Source organism: Phalacrocorax carbo, chromosome 2, assembly GCF_963921805.1.
Source record: "Phalacrocorax carbo chromosome 2, bPhaCar2.1, whole genome shotgun sequence".
Taxonomy (NCBI): domain Eukaryota; kingdom Metazoa; phylum Chordata; class Aves; order Suliformes; family Phalacrocoracidae; genus Phalacrocorax; species Phalacrocorax carbo.
In genome coordinates, this window is record NC_087514.1 from 82,878,236 (window position 1) to 82,893,289 (window position 15,054).

The window sequence follows — 15,054 nt, forward strand, 5'->3', positions numbered from 1 at the left end:
AAAAGATTTTTATCCCTGTTCCACACAACTTGCACGTGTCTCATACCTTTAAATCACCATGGCTATGGTAACATTACCAAATTACAATACCAGTGCTTTCACAGAACACGCAGAGGCAGATGACATTTGAAAGACCACAAAATAGCTGTCAAACTTCGTTATGTTTTCAACACCAAATTTCAAAGTATCAGGATGCCAAACCTGGGAAGAGAAGAGCCACACTCCAGATACAGCCTCCACCGTTCCCAGTTCTCTCAGGTAAAGGGACCAACGGTAATCAGGACTGAGTTTATTCTGAGGCAAAGATAACTAGGTCAACCACCACATACACGTCAGCATAAAAAGGAGGAAGATGGCTGGGCCATATTTTGGCGTGCTTTTTAGGGGAAGCAGCAGAATGGGCAAGGGTATGCCATAAAGAGGATGATAATTAATGCCCTTGTTCTTGGTAGGGCCTTGTTTTATCCTCTCTATGGTAACTATACCCCATCTTTCAGCTAGTCCCGTGCTAATTTCAGTGGGACAGAATCCAGTTGTGTCTCTAAATTATAAACTAAAATGTCTGAAGCAAAGCTCCTTTCTTAAAAACCATAATCAAAGTGAAGTACTAAACTACAAGTTTAGATGTTTTCAACCAATCAAGCCATTTCTAAGATGGAAATGTCATACTCTGTAATCATCCTTACATGCTTGGGCTCCTGCAGCCCTCACCATGTTTGGTGACTCACGGTGGGTTTTCCAACCGCCCAAAATTTACATCAGCTTTGCTTTTCTTTAAATCTGTGTTCCCTGTCCATGAACACAACTTTATAACCCCTAAATTGTGCTTTTTTTTTTCCTTCTCAAGGTTAGTTGTAGAACTGATTGAGAAATGAGCTGTTTGTAAACACACAGGCCACACTACAAATGCAAGAGTCAGCGTCCATAGGAGAGGACCTTTAGAAGGGAACCAGAACACGACAGAGAATGTCGCTAAGACTGTTGGTAGTGCCAACAGGCAGCTACCTATCTCCGAGACCCACCTGTTAAATGTTCTCCTTGCCACTGTTTTTGCAAAGTGTCTTCTCAGGCGCATTCACACTGCTCAGCTGCACTTTCCCATGTGCTTCAGTCAGTGCAGCAGTCTCTTCTCCCAACTACCTCCCTAGTGGTCTTTTCCCTTCCTATGCTGAGCACATATCAGATCCAAGGCATAACAGACCAAGGCATTTTCAAAGCCAGGCTTTACATTTGTGTTCACTGGCACAGTTCACAAGAAGATTTTTTGAATAATTTTGGACTTTTTTTAAAATACATGATTTCAGATGATCAGAGGCAATGGCAGGGCAACAGCATACCCTATTAGATGCATCCTTGCCTGTTATGTCGACCCTTCAAACCAACTAATGTGACCTTAAGCCTCCCTTGGTACAAAAAGTATTAAGCAACACTGTCCTGTTCCCAAGCCCCTCCGAGGGCAAAGGCTATGCCACCTCTTCATGAAAAAAGTGGTACTTTGCAACCCAGCCACCTTAACTTTTAAACCAAGCAAATCCTTTCCTTCTCTACAGATTCAGCCTTGCACATTCATATCGTCCTTGTTCTAGGCAGCCAGCTGAAGCTACCTAGATCTGTCTATTTCTTAAGGGTTAAAAACCAGGTTTTGGTCACCTTATCTGCCAAGGTAAATACCCAAAACAGTGCACAGAGGCAGTCACATCTTTCAGCTTAACTGCACAGAAGGCTCAGAGATGGTGAACCTGCACAAAACTAAGAGCTCTCCACAGGTTGAGAGATACACTCATAGCTTAATCTCATCTTATTTTGTTTTTAATTTTCTCCTACTGAACAGACTGTTTCATGTGTATGGAGATACTCAAGGAAACTCTAGAAGTGTTATCCAGATCTGCACGAAAAAATCCAGTTGGGAAATATGAAGCTGATATAAAGAAAAGCTGATAAAAGAGCATTGTTACAGCCAAAGGTAAAAGCCAAAACAACAAACAATAATATTGTTGTCAGACATCTTCCCTTACTTAAGAACTTCACAGGTTTCTGGCAGTTTATCTCCTGTATAAAAAGGACAGTCTCCTTGGTTTTACTGCATTTTTTTTGCTGACTAATACAATACAATCTCTACCTTGTAGCAGTCCTAGCTACTGGACAACACAATAACGATCATCTGTGCATAAACTGTTTATATAAACAGTTATGCAAAAGTATCTCTCTTCGCCATTGCCAAGCCGAGAGAGGAGGTGACCTCCTGAACAAAAAAACGCGATCGATCAGAATGAGACATTGATTTTTGTCATTTTCATTGCCTGCAATACAGCATGTGAATGTAGGTTTGCACATCAGACTGCAGCAATCTGTGTGCATAAGTGCACAGCTTAACTCTAACCAGGCGATCTCTAGCTCAAATCAGAAAAGGCCCTACAAAGAGCAGAGACCCCATGGCTTGTCACTTCATTTCAAATGGCCTGTGGCCACACACTAATTCTTCTTCCTGCCTTGTTACTGCACAATGCTCAAATGAGTCTTTCAAAGCTGTCTGAAGGTCTAATTCACCCTCCAGCAAGGAAAAGACAAAAATGGACTTCTTCCTTCCTACAGATTCATCTCGGGAAGATGAAGGGGCTTTTCAGAGAAAATACATGCAAACGAAAACAAAAATGCTGGTAGACGATACAATGTCTCTAGAACACTGGAGAAATATTTTTAATATAAAGCTTCTGTTTCATTCTGTCTGCCAGTATTTTACATACTGATACCCAGATTTTCATAACTTTCATGGTCCTTTATTGTTTTAAGACCTCTTCTGTAGAAAGTTGTTTTTAGGAGGAGAGCAGGAAGAACGGGAATTACACTTTAACAGAGCATGAAAACAGAAATCAAAAGCCAGAATAACTGAAATCTAAGTCTATGCCAGGTAGTTTGTTGGATGGCACTGAACTGCTGCCAAATAGCCGTGGGTCTAGAAATCAGCACTAAGATGGCAAACAGTATTAGCAGTCAAAAATCTGCTAAATGGAGCTTTTGGACTCCATTTGCTTTTAAAATGAAAGATTGACAGACATCAAAAGGAAATGGCTGAAACTGTTTGCGAGAAATGGACTACATCTTTTCAAATAAAAGTAACAGCCTGGCTATGAATCAATAGTCCATTTATACAGGTAGACAAAAGTAATTTAATTCATTCTCAACTTAAATGGGTTGTCTCTAGCCTTTCTAGTATTAAACTGCTGGAATATGTGAATAAGGCAGTTGGCCAGTGTAGCACAAGTAGTAAATTTTGTGCAGCTCGCTTTGCAGTCAAAGCCTGACTCACCTAAAGAAAGCTGCTTGTCTGTCACCAGCACGTTTAAGTGTTGGAGTCCAAATTCCTGCCTTCCTTTCAATGCCTTTGCGGGACTGGGGCAACAGACCTTACAGAAAGGAGCCAGAGCCTACCTGCAAGCAAGGCAAAGGCACATGCAGAAGAGTTCAGTACCATTTGCAAAAGCTCTGGCTGAACAGCACTAAGCTGCTGGTCAGCACTTAAAAAAACAACTGAAAAATCTTCCTTTTGATCCTGCATGTTGGTCTGCTTTCTGTTCTCAGCTCATAGAGTTAGTGGTGACATTCAATAAAGGTGTGGAGAAAACAAAATTAAAACAAGCCTTCAAATCTGAGAAGACATTAGCAATACATACCATCACCAATGACAAAACCTGCACAAGATGATGGATTTCTACTCTGCAGCTTTCAATATGAAGTTAAGTAGGGCTTAGGTATCATTCAAAACTCATGGAAGTCAACAGGAATTGACCCTGTTGACCCTGCATGTATTATGTATTCTCCTACCAATGAACGAAATGAGAAGAAAAATACTGGAACAGAGCAGGCAGAAAGAGCAAGTTTTTTTATGCTTTAATAAAACTTTGACCTCCTCTGCCTCCCCATCTGTCTCACCGAAACAGCCCACTGATGCATATACACGCAGCAGGTTACCAACAGTACCTAACGTGCTGCAAATCGTAATATAAATTTATGTGTTTGTGTAGCCATCGCATACATGATAGTGTACTCAATTATATGGACCTTCCTGAGCAGCTCCCTTTTTGACAATAACACATTGGTCACACCACCTCAGGCTCAAATATTTGCTAAGATCTGAAAATATGCACCTTTAAAATACCCAATATTTTCAGTTGTGAGGACAAAGTTCAGGCAAACATATTTGATTACTGTTGTTGTTGTTGTTATTATTAGCAGTCCCACAAGTTCTGCAGTATGAAGGAATTCAGGAGCAAAGTTGGTTAACCAATTGATGGCATTTGTTTACTTCTCGTATCATTACAGCTATGTTCTTCCTCCAACATGTATTAGAAGAAAGAAAAACAAATAAAACAATAATGATTATTGGCCTTTGGCAGACAACTGTTCATCTATATAACTGACCAACCTTTAGAAATAGCAATCACCAGAAATAAATTCCACTAGATTTCCAATTAAAAGCCTGCTGTGTTTATATAGATCTTTGCTGCTCTCTAGTAACAGATGTGAAATGGAAGCTGTAATTAGTGCTTGGAGTCAGGAACTCACTTTGAACTACATTTTGAAAACATTATCTGATGTGTGTAAGCATAACACGTTAATTTTTTTACGGAGATAAGTAGCTATGTAGAGACATTTGTCATGCACTCTTAGCAACAACGTTCTCTGCTCTTCTGCACCTCTGTTCAAGGAGCTGGTGGAGAGAATTTTCCCCATTTCCCCAGTAGCATAAGAAGGCATGAAAAACACTGTGATTCATCAGCACACTTCTAAAATTTCTTTACTGTAAAAGCAGAGCAATTAAATAAACAGCAGTTTCCTCAGGGACCATAGAGCAGATCCTGCAAACCAGTTACTTAGGGACTGCTCAAGAACATTAGATGCCTGTGGAAAGGAACTGTGCAACCACAGCTGGGTTGCAGACAAGACCAGGATAAACGCAGTTCTAGGAGCTAGTGTAAATAGCTAGGGCTTGGTCTAAATGTACATGTACAATATTTATAGGTATTTTACCATACTAATTAATGACAATTTGTGTGTACCATTTCTTGATTTCTTTAAAGTCAACGGCCCATACTTATTTATACCACGGAGTATGACAGGCCGAAGACCAAAGTTGTTGGGCTGTTCAGGATGGTATATGGGTCCTGATACATATTTTTTTTAGGTTCAGTTCCTGCAGGGAGTGCATCCAAGTTTTTCCATTTAATAAATCAGTCATGACAGTTTTTCCTTTACAAGCAAACACTTTGGGGCTATTATTGTCTTCTTCTGATGTTCCTTTGTCTCTCTGTCTCCACCTACAACCATGTCCGTGGTAGAGGACATCTGAACAGGACTGCTTTCAAAGTATATGAATTATGTCTGTCTGTATTTAAGTAACCCCGACTTTAGTGTGCCCTGCTATTTTCTCACTGTAACATGCACCAACATGCACATCCTGATGACCATCATAACATGCCACAGAGCAACTGCACCAGATCTGAAATGAGTTTTACTATACTCAGAAAAAAAAACCACAAATATGCAAAAACCTAGACAAACAAGTCGCAGAGAGCAACTGACCTAGATACTAAAGTGTCTGTGTCTGCAAACAGAATTTGAAACAACCCCAACAGTGATTATTGATTAATACTGCACAAACATCAACTAGTTGCCTCAGGGAACCCTCATGACTTCGGGGGAGATAAATTATCTAATTATTGAAACTTCAACGAACTACAACTGAAAATGCTGCTAAAGTAAACAAACACAAATAGATTTAAAAATAGATGCATAAATAACTGAGTATACCTTTTAAGAACAGACAACTGAGCATTCAGTGTAACGAAGTGGCTAGGAGCTCTGCAAGCAACCTTGTTAGGGAAGAGACAACTTTTCCAGTTTAACACCTTTTTTAAAAATTGGAGAAATGTTTCTTTCTCATCCAAGTTACTCCATCTTTCTTGCTTCAGCTGAAGAGACAAAGGAAGCCAGCCATGAAAACTGAGCTCCTAATTACCGTCATCCTCCCTCTGATGTGGATGTGGCTGGTACAGCACTACATGTCTACGTGGCTGGTACAGAAGTTTTTATACATATGCACACAAACCTAACAGATGGTTATAATTATCTGCAGGCAAGCTGCAGTCCTAATTTAAAAGTGAGCGAAAATAGGTTTTGTTCTCTCTCACCCTTCCTGGCCACCACACCCAACCGCTGGACCACCTGGAGGCCACCCTCCCCATCAGGGGAGGGCAGCCAAGGGACCGCCACACCCCACCCCACGCAGCACGCCTCTCTGGGCACGGGTACACATCCTCCACATAAACAAGACGGGCACGCGTCAAAATCATCACCACTTCAAAGAGGAACGTGCCTACCTGGCACTTCAGAGCTTAATTCAAAAGGAAAAAACTAATCAGGTGTGCTTTGAAACTTGTTTGTTGCTTGAACTCAGGCAAACAAGGGTGGATCTGATGCTGAAAATGTCCATACTGACCTGCACTATGCATACTGCAGCTATTGCCAACCTGCCTCTCACCTCAGCAAAAGCTGCTGTCTAATCCTCTGGTCTGCTCTTCTGAAATTTGTTCGCCTGCATCAGTTAACTAACCACTGGCCACAGAGACAAGACAACCACAGCGCATCCTGGAGCCAGCCCGAACGCCATAATTAGTGCGTCTGGCAGCACAATCCACGTGGTGTGGTTCACGGTGTCCTCTCCAAGGCCAAGCCAGTCTCCTCCACAATGTGTACTTAACTAAAAGTAAACCAGAATCAACAGCTTCGGGAACAACTCGCCTTTGAACAGCGACAAGAACAGACGCCGCAGCACTTCCCCTTTCCACATCGTGTGCCCCGTGCTGGCCTTGCTTCAAAGGCAACAAAATCTCTCATTCGCGTTCACAAAAGGCTCCGTTTTCAAATGTGGGCACCTTCTGCTTTTAGCACTGGTGTTTACCTTTCCATATTTTGCCACATACCAGCCTAGCACGCAAGCTAATCTGAGTGTTCACAGAGAGACATTAAACCTCGTGTGCCAGTGTTCAGAAGCTGGATCTCCTGTATCAAGTTGTTCCTGATGGAGTAAAACGGGGGAGGAAGCAGCAATGAAAAACCCTGCAACATGTGGTCACCCTGCTCCTTTCCTGGACAACAAAAGCGGTGATAGCCCTCTGAAGAAGCCAACTTTTAGACAAAAGCAGTATTAATCAAGAAACTTGAAAAAATACCAGACAGGAGCTTACTTTAAGTAATCAAGAAAGGGCGTGTACATCCCATGCCTCTCACAGGCCAAAAAGGGAAAGCATGCACTCTTTTATGGAAATTCAGACAAGAAGTATCACAAGCAGATGGCAACAGACTTGACACCAATACAAAAAGATGGTTGCACATAGACACAAACAACTTTTGTCATTCACCTTCCTGCCAACAGCAAAGATTTAGCTAAGAGTCTCAACTCATTAAGTACAGAGCCAGGCATCACTCACACTATGAACATTGTCTGTATGCTAAATCAATATTCCTCCCTCCTCAAAAAACAGCAAGAAATATAGAAAATCCTCTGCTGACCCTTTATAGCTGCAGTCCTTGGCAACAGCAAAGAAAGTCACTGACATGTTTGAAAAAACTTGGCATCCAGAGCAAATATCTTTATATTATTAATTAGGAAGTAGTGAAGAGTTTAGGAACACAGATCTGAGTATGTGAGACAAAAATGTTATTAAGTAAAGGAAGATTAAACTGAACTCAAACATCTGAAGATATATACTTCAGTGCTCATTGCTGGAGAAACAGCTCTTCAGATACAGACAAACACACAAGTTAACAGTGGAAGATTTGCATAAATAATTGTCTTCCTGAGAAAGCAACTGCTAAAATTTCTTTTTAATAGTTTCTTTTATATTTTTGAAATCATACATACTTTACACTACAATTTAATATATTGCACCTCACATAATTTGTGAGCGTGTGTGAAGAAGCAAGCCCCAAAACTTACGTCCTAATTAAGTGCATTCCTCATTAAGGGTACAAAGGTGCTTCCCTGTATCATTGCCACTGAGAAAACTAACAGAAAGCTGCCAGACACAAGAACCACACTAATATGCTTGTAATACTACAAGCATGTAACTCAGAAAATGCCAGCATAGAACTCTGCAAAACTTTTCCCCCAACTCAGGATGTGTACAAGGAGGTACGTGGAGCTGAAGTAGAGAGACAAAACACCTGTGAGCTGAAAGCCAGGACATGGCAATTATATGGTGGTTTATATTTGGGGATGGCAAGAAGTCTTTCAATGGGATGACCAGCCCCTACGCTCAGGGTGGGGAGGAGCACATGATTTCCCCCTAACGCACCAAGGGGAGATGCAGCCAAGGTGCCGAGGCAGATACAAGAGACAGTATGTGCACTACGCTGATAAAGCAATTCCTGGCCAAGGAAGAGGACTTTTTGGAGGGAAGGGAGAAGGCGAATGTGCAGTCTAGAAAGTTTTGATTGCTCCTGGAATGAATTCCAATGGCTTCTACTGCCCTGTACAAGAACTAGTCTGGTCCCAAAGAAGAATGACCAAAAGCGTAATTTTTTTCAGCTGCAAGTATGCCTTCAACAAAGGTAAACTTAATGCACCTTTCAGTCCTTTTTTTTTTTTTTTTAAACATCAACTATTAAAATATCTTTGAACTGCTCAATACAGTTAAGAGATTTTGGCTTGAAAAGACACGGTTCATTTTCCAATGACAATACCTCCTCCTACCAACACACGCTCATATATCTATGAAGTTTCATAAAATTATTCAACCTATTTAATTGCCTTTTCTTGGGGTTTCCATTCCTGGAGTCCTATCCTGCTAAAACACTACCACTGGCACAGCAGGAGTGGGGTACCAATGAGAAGGGAGAAAGGAAGATGCTTCTTATATCAGGTCCTGGTTACACATATAAGACAAGAGAGGCTTTCCTATCCATTTCAGAACACACCTTTTTTCCAACCACCTTCTCAATCATTTTTCAGGTGAGGTGGACTCAAAAGAGTAAGCAGTAAAATTAGCAAAACTGAAGGGACAATGGGTATTCAGCAGCAACTGAAGACATACATCATTAACAGCACACAAACCTGTTTGTCTGGAAACGTACACCACACTGAGCACCAATTATCAGAATACCCTAAACTTGCCTTGACAAGCTAAGAAATAAGCTAGGACATGTCTCTTCAGAACAAGGTTATTCTTTGCCTCTTCAAAAAAACACCCCCTTTCACACATGTTTCTTAAAAGGGGGAAGTGTCCTCCATCTGTCTACACATAATGGCTCAGAATAATTTGTTTTTAATTTTTACTCACACTGAGTATTATGTTCTAATCTAATAATGCTGGTTGAAAACTAAACTCTTACCAAGTAGCTATTTTTCCCCACATGTGCAGGATTGTTCATATATGCTATTCATATGTTCATATTTAAAAATAAAGAAGGCAAACTTAATAGAAGAAGCTTGGAATAAAGCATGTGTATGGCCAAATCAAGGTCCTCGACAGGTGATGCAAACAAAACTTATTTATGTTCTGAAATTATTAACTAAAAAAATCAACAAAAAAAACCCCACAAAACAAACAAAAAATAAAACAGAAACACCAACCACTGAACCACTGAAAAGTGAGATTTAAGTGAGATTTCACAATCTGTAACAGCCACTAATATTCCTTCTACCTTTCTCACACTTAGCGTAGTTCCAGATTCAGGAAAGATTCATGCCTAGTCAGTTCAAGGTTAATGAAAATATTTCAAGAGCAGATAGACCTAATCACACAAACCTTCATTACAGAGCTGAGAAAAAGAATTCTGTGTGGAGGAATTCCTAGGTTTGGAAACGGATAAACAGCTGCCTGCTCTCATAGACCCCCGAACCCTGACTATCTGTATTTAATAGCACAGGCCCCCAGCTTGACGATCATAACACGATCCCTGTTCTACTACAGTAGAAAAGAGGAAGCTGATCAGAATTGGATCTTGACCTGACAGGATCTCAAATGGCAGTCACAGACTAAATCCCACAGCATCCTCTCTGGTGACGTACACAGCACATATGGTTGGGGCAGAGAGTCTAACGGCCAAGAGAAAACTGAGAGACCTTTTCACAGCCCTGTCACTGGAAGTGTAAAAGCGTACGTAGAGCATGCCAGTTTTTCAAGGTTTCCAAGGGATTGCCTGGCCAACCCTGAGTGACCTTCTCCTTCCATCGTTGTTGGCAAGAAGCCACTAGAGGAGGCACGCTTCAGCAATATGTGGATACACAAAGAGTTGGAGAACATTAGGAGAGGAGATACCACAGAACAGCAAAACACACAGAGCACTAACACATTAAAAACATTCCCTCTGGATATTTTTCTTAATTTTAGAAGAAACTTACATAGATTTTATCTTGCTGATATCGCTGGAATAAGTTGTGCATAATGGAGCCTTCATGGAGATCTACGAGCGCTGCCATGTCTTCCACGCTCTCTGCACTTGTTTGATGCATAGGTGTTACTTTTTGGTGTGTGATTGTGCTCTGTTTATAGGTGAATACCTGAAAGAGAGGCAACAAAGAAAATATAATAATCACAGCACACATTCAAAAACTCCTATCTGAGAACAGAGCTTTCATACCCATTCATATTCCCTATCCAGTTCATCAGTGTGCAGCCTTGTAAAATATAATAGTCTGGCAGTCATATGTTCTTCAAAAGCTTCTCTGACGATAACGGAAGCTCCAAATATGTACATGGGGGTCATATGAAACCAGCACGTACTGACAATGCATTGAGGACTCTAAGGTCTTTTCCTTTTTAAGGGCAAATGTAATCTCATTTCACACTGGACTACTGTTAAATTTTATCAGGAGAAAAATAAACCAAGCAATAATCATTCCCCAAAAGTCCAAAACCAACCAGGCAAAACGCTGCCCTTTACAGTAAATCCCACTTATGCTCAAATTACTCTGGGAGGAAATGTTTCACAGTGCAAAACAGCAAATGGAAATTATTGCTCTAACAGGCTGCCACAGTTTATATCCACTTAAATGTTTCCATTCAATTCTCTGGTCAGGACCACTACCGGGTCAGGTCATTATTCCTAATCTAAGTAGCACTGTGCTGCAGATATTTGAAAATGAATAGGTGAACCAATTTCTAATTAATGGACTTTTGAGATTAATTTCTGAAGCCTGTTCCAAGTAGACAGTAAAAGCTCTAAAAAACCCCATAATTTAAATACTCAGTCAGAAAACACTTTTATGTATCTTCTGTAAAACTATCACAAGCATACTCAGAAGATGCACACATCCCCAACCTAGTTAAACTTTTATGAATGCAAATGACATCACCAAAGACTATAAAACAATAGCTTTGGAATTCAGCTTCCCATTTCCTTTTAATTTACTTCTTGGCAGCTCATCCTTATAGACACATGCCTGCATCTCATAGCCAGTGCTACTCTGGCAATACTAGTCCCTGCTAATGGCACGGTTTCAGTGTAAGAAAGTCAAGTGTGGGGTTAACGTAAATACTTTAATTATGTGGAATATTTAAAAAAAAAACCAAAACAAAACAAACAAACAAACAAAAAAAAAAAACAAAAAACAAAAAACCCCAACCTTCCAAAATCCTTTCAAATAATATTTATAAAACCGATGGCAGAAGTGTCATAACCAGCAGCCGAAGTGCTGGTGAGCACCACAGGTTTGCCACTGCAGGCTGGGGATCACGCATTACTGTCCGACAGATGGGGCAGCGCAGGGGCCACGTCTGCGTGGGAAGAGAAAACCCCTCAAAGGATTTCAGCATAAAAACATACATACGCTCCTGGTAATAAAGGACTGAACAAGGATGGTTGTGTCATCATAGGAGGCCATTCAGGAAAACAGTGATTTTGTCTCTCTCGCTGAGACAAGTGAGAAAAAAAGAAGCTGAAGAAGCAAGAGGCTGGACACAGACCTCACTTATCATTGAAGCTCTGATATCCCACCAGCTGACAGAGAAGAATTGCAAAACCCAAAGGTCCTACTGCAGAACAAGCAGCATTGTAAGCTGGAAGACTTGGAAATAAAAAGGATTTAAGGAGAGCAAATCCTAGAAGTCTAAATAACTTAACAGAGGCCATGGATCAGCATGGAATTAAAACAGAAAAATAGATTCAATAAGAGAATTAGGAAACCAAAAGGCACATTTCCTGTGAGTGCGGTTCACATGATCATGGAAAGGAAACAAAACATCATTTCTAGGAGGAGAATTTTTCTATTTGTGATTTCTGTTCTTTGACACATGGTGCACAGGTTAGTAGGGTAGGCAGAGCACTCCATACATCACTAAGCACATTTATTAACTCAAGGAATTAATAAAAATGCACTGAGGAAAACAACATAACGATTGACTTGTGAGTGGCAGGACTATTGAAGATCGTCTTTGCAGATTCATCCTTCCCACTCAAACCCACTATTTTCTCTTCTTCAGGCTGGTGGTTCTCACACTTACAGCTCTTTCACACATTGCCTCCTTGTTTGGGTAGGGAAGTGCCCTGTGAGCTGAGTCAGAGATATGCCCATGTGTTGGCCAGGTAGAAAACATATCAACTGGTCATAAAAGCAGCCACCCTGACCAGAAAGGAGGAGAATCTCTTCCCCAATGCTGAGGAGTTACTTTTCCTTTATTTTTAATTATTACCAGAGCCATGCACCCTTCAGATATCCTAAACCCACTGTAAAACTTGGTCAAAATCATCTAACAAGACCAAAGTCATCAGACAGGGCGGCAGGATCACATGCGCAGACCTCACTTCCTTAAAACGGGCTTTTAGCAGTCCTGCTACTCAAGCCCCAAAAAGTCGACTTTGTTTTATTTCATCCTGACTCACGCCTTTATTAGGATAAGGACGTGAAAAAGCTACCTTGAACTTTATCCTTACTGATTAGAAGGTCATGTTATGAAATATTACTGCAGATTAAATCCTCAGGAAATAGGAACCAAGAGCTATTCTGCGGGCTCAGCATGCAGAGGAGGAAGATGAACAAGTTGGCTCCTGAACTTCAAGAGGAGCCCGTTGGCAGAGGGCAGGAGTGTCCATCCTCAAGGATCTTGCCAGCATTTCTGTAAGGTTAAGTAAAACATGCAGGAAACTTGGAATAAGATTTAAGACAAGCCTAAAGGAGAATTCAGCAAACTTCTTTCCTCTCAAGATATAAATGGTCCAAGATAACAAACATACTGAATACATGGAAAACTATAAATTAAACCCTAAAGAGACAGCACGCAAAATAAGAACTCTCAAAGTTATTATGGAAGTGAAAATTAGAGGTTGAGATAGGAAGGAGCAATGCAAAGAACAACAAAAAGAACAATATCAAGAAATACAAGACAAAACAGAAAACCTAGCTAAACAACAGTAAAGAGCATTTCACTGGGAAAAGAGAACAACACTTCAAAAATGCTCCCGGTCCCTGCCACGGCTTACTAGTGCTGTGATGAACATGCCAGAAATGGACTCAAATGAGGAAGTAACCTGAAAAGCCAGGGGACTGACGCTACCAAGTTCCCCAGATAAAAAAAAAAAAAAAAAAAAAAGGAGCTGTAAGAGCTCTTTTTGAACTCTGAAGTTCGAAAATAACATAGGAGGGAACTATTAGATGCCCAAATATTAACAGCCTGCTGAAAGGAGAATCCACATGCAAGGGCTGGAGGAGCACTCTTTAGTGTATCTTGAAGAAAGCAAGTATGAAAAAGTAATCACATACTGTTGAATCAGATTTCTTCACCTAGTAAAAAAGGAAAGATTGAAGAGACACGTGAGTGAGGACAGGAACATTTGAATTAACATTAAAAACAGGCTGATGTATAGAAAGTGTGAAAACAAACCATATTGGTCTGGTTCTGACAGCCTGTTTCAAAGCTTTGATGACATGACCCCATGTCCTGATTCATGTCAATCAACAGGATTATTAGCCCAATTCTATTCTCTCCGGAACTGGGTACGATGCATCAGCCTTGCTGTGACAGGGACATACCCAGAGCACTGCCAAGGCCTGCCTGCTCAACCATTATACTCGCAGCACTGGCCAGATCTGCTTCAGGACACAATGTCAAGCCCTAGACACTGAGAGCGAGAACTGCTCTTGTACTTCCCACATGTACTAACCAGATGAGAAAGAGGAAAAGGTAGAGAAAATTAATTCATCACCTCAAAATGAGAATATTAGCCTTGGACATGGGACCAAGGAAAAAGAAGTTAGAGGACAGCATGCCAACATCTCCAGGACATGGGCATGACTGCATTGCACAGATGGGACAGGCTCCCACATCATCCTCGGAAACACCATCCAGATCCCCAAATGCTGCTGCAAGAAGTGCCTTCTCTTTGCAGAAGATCCCAGTCGGATGCTCTCTAATGCACTGTAGGAAGCTAGAGAACTTAAGACAACACGCATGGAGATTAAATGTGGGACTGCAGATGAGCACTAGGTAAATGGGGGTTTGGTGATTGATCTTTTGTGAAGGGGTTTAAGAGACAGTGGAGCAACATAAATTAAATAAACAAATAAATAGATAATTTCATATGGGACTCTATCTGGAAAGCCAACAACTCCTAAACCACATCTTAAGGAAAAGACCTATAATGAAAACGATGGCTATAGCAAATACATATACCATTTTCCCTATTCATAAATATCATACCTATTCATAAATACTGCTGCATAAAGCAGTGCAGTACTGTACTCCACAATGTGCAAGCATTTGTTAGATGAGTCTGTATCTTTATATTCGGTTCAGAAAAGCATTTCTTGTACTCCATGCAATTTGGAATAATGGCATTTTACAGGAACATAGTCTTTTAAATCTACCAGTGAGCAAGTAAAGAAAACAACCTACCAGCAAATCAGGACTTTGAGGCATATGACTGCAATTAAATTAATTTCACTGATGCTTTTAAAAAAGCGTGAAAACCACCAGCATGAATACCTTAATATTCCCTACTTCTTTATGTTGAAAATGACATTTTTATCCTGCACATTTAATCTGACGTGAGAAAAAA

At 40.7% G+C, this 15,054-nt stretch overlaps 1 protein-coding gene across 5 annotated transcripts in view; it reads right to left on the bottom strand.

The window, feature by feature from the left end:
- MYO10 (myosin X) overlaps positions 1 to 15,054 on the bottom strand; it is a 228,795-nt gene that overhangs the window by 84,775 nt on the left and 128,966 nt on the right. For all 5 annotated transcript variants that reach the window (XM_064443415.1, XM_064443416.1, XM_064443418.1 and 2 more), the window contains one exon: positions 10,403 to 10,561. In XM_064443415.1, coding sequence (XP_064299485.1) covers positions 10,403 to 10,561 — 159 coding nt within the window. The remainder of the gene's footprint in view (positions 1 to 10,402; positions 10,562 to 15,054) is intronic.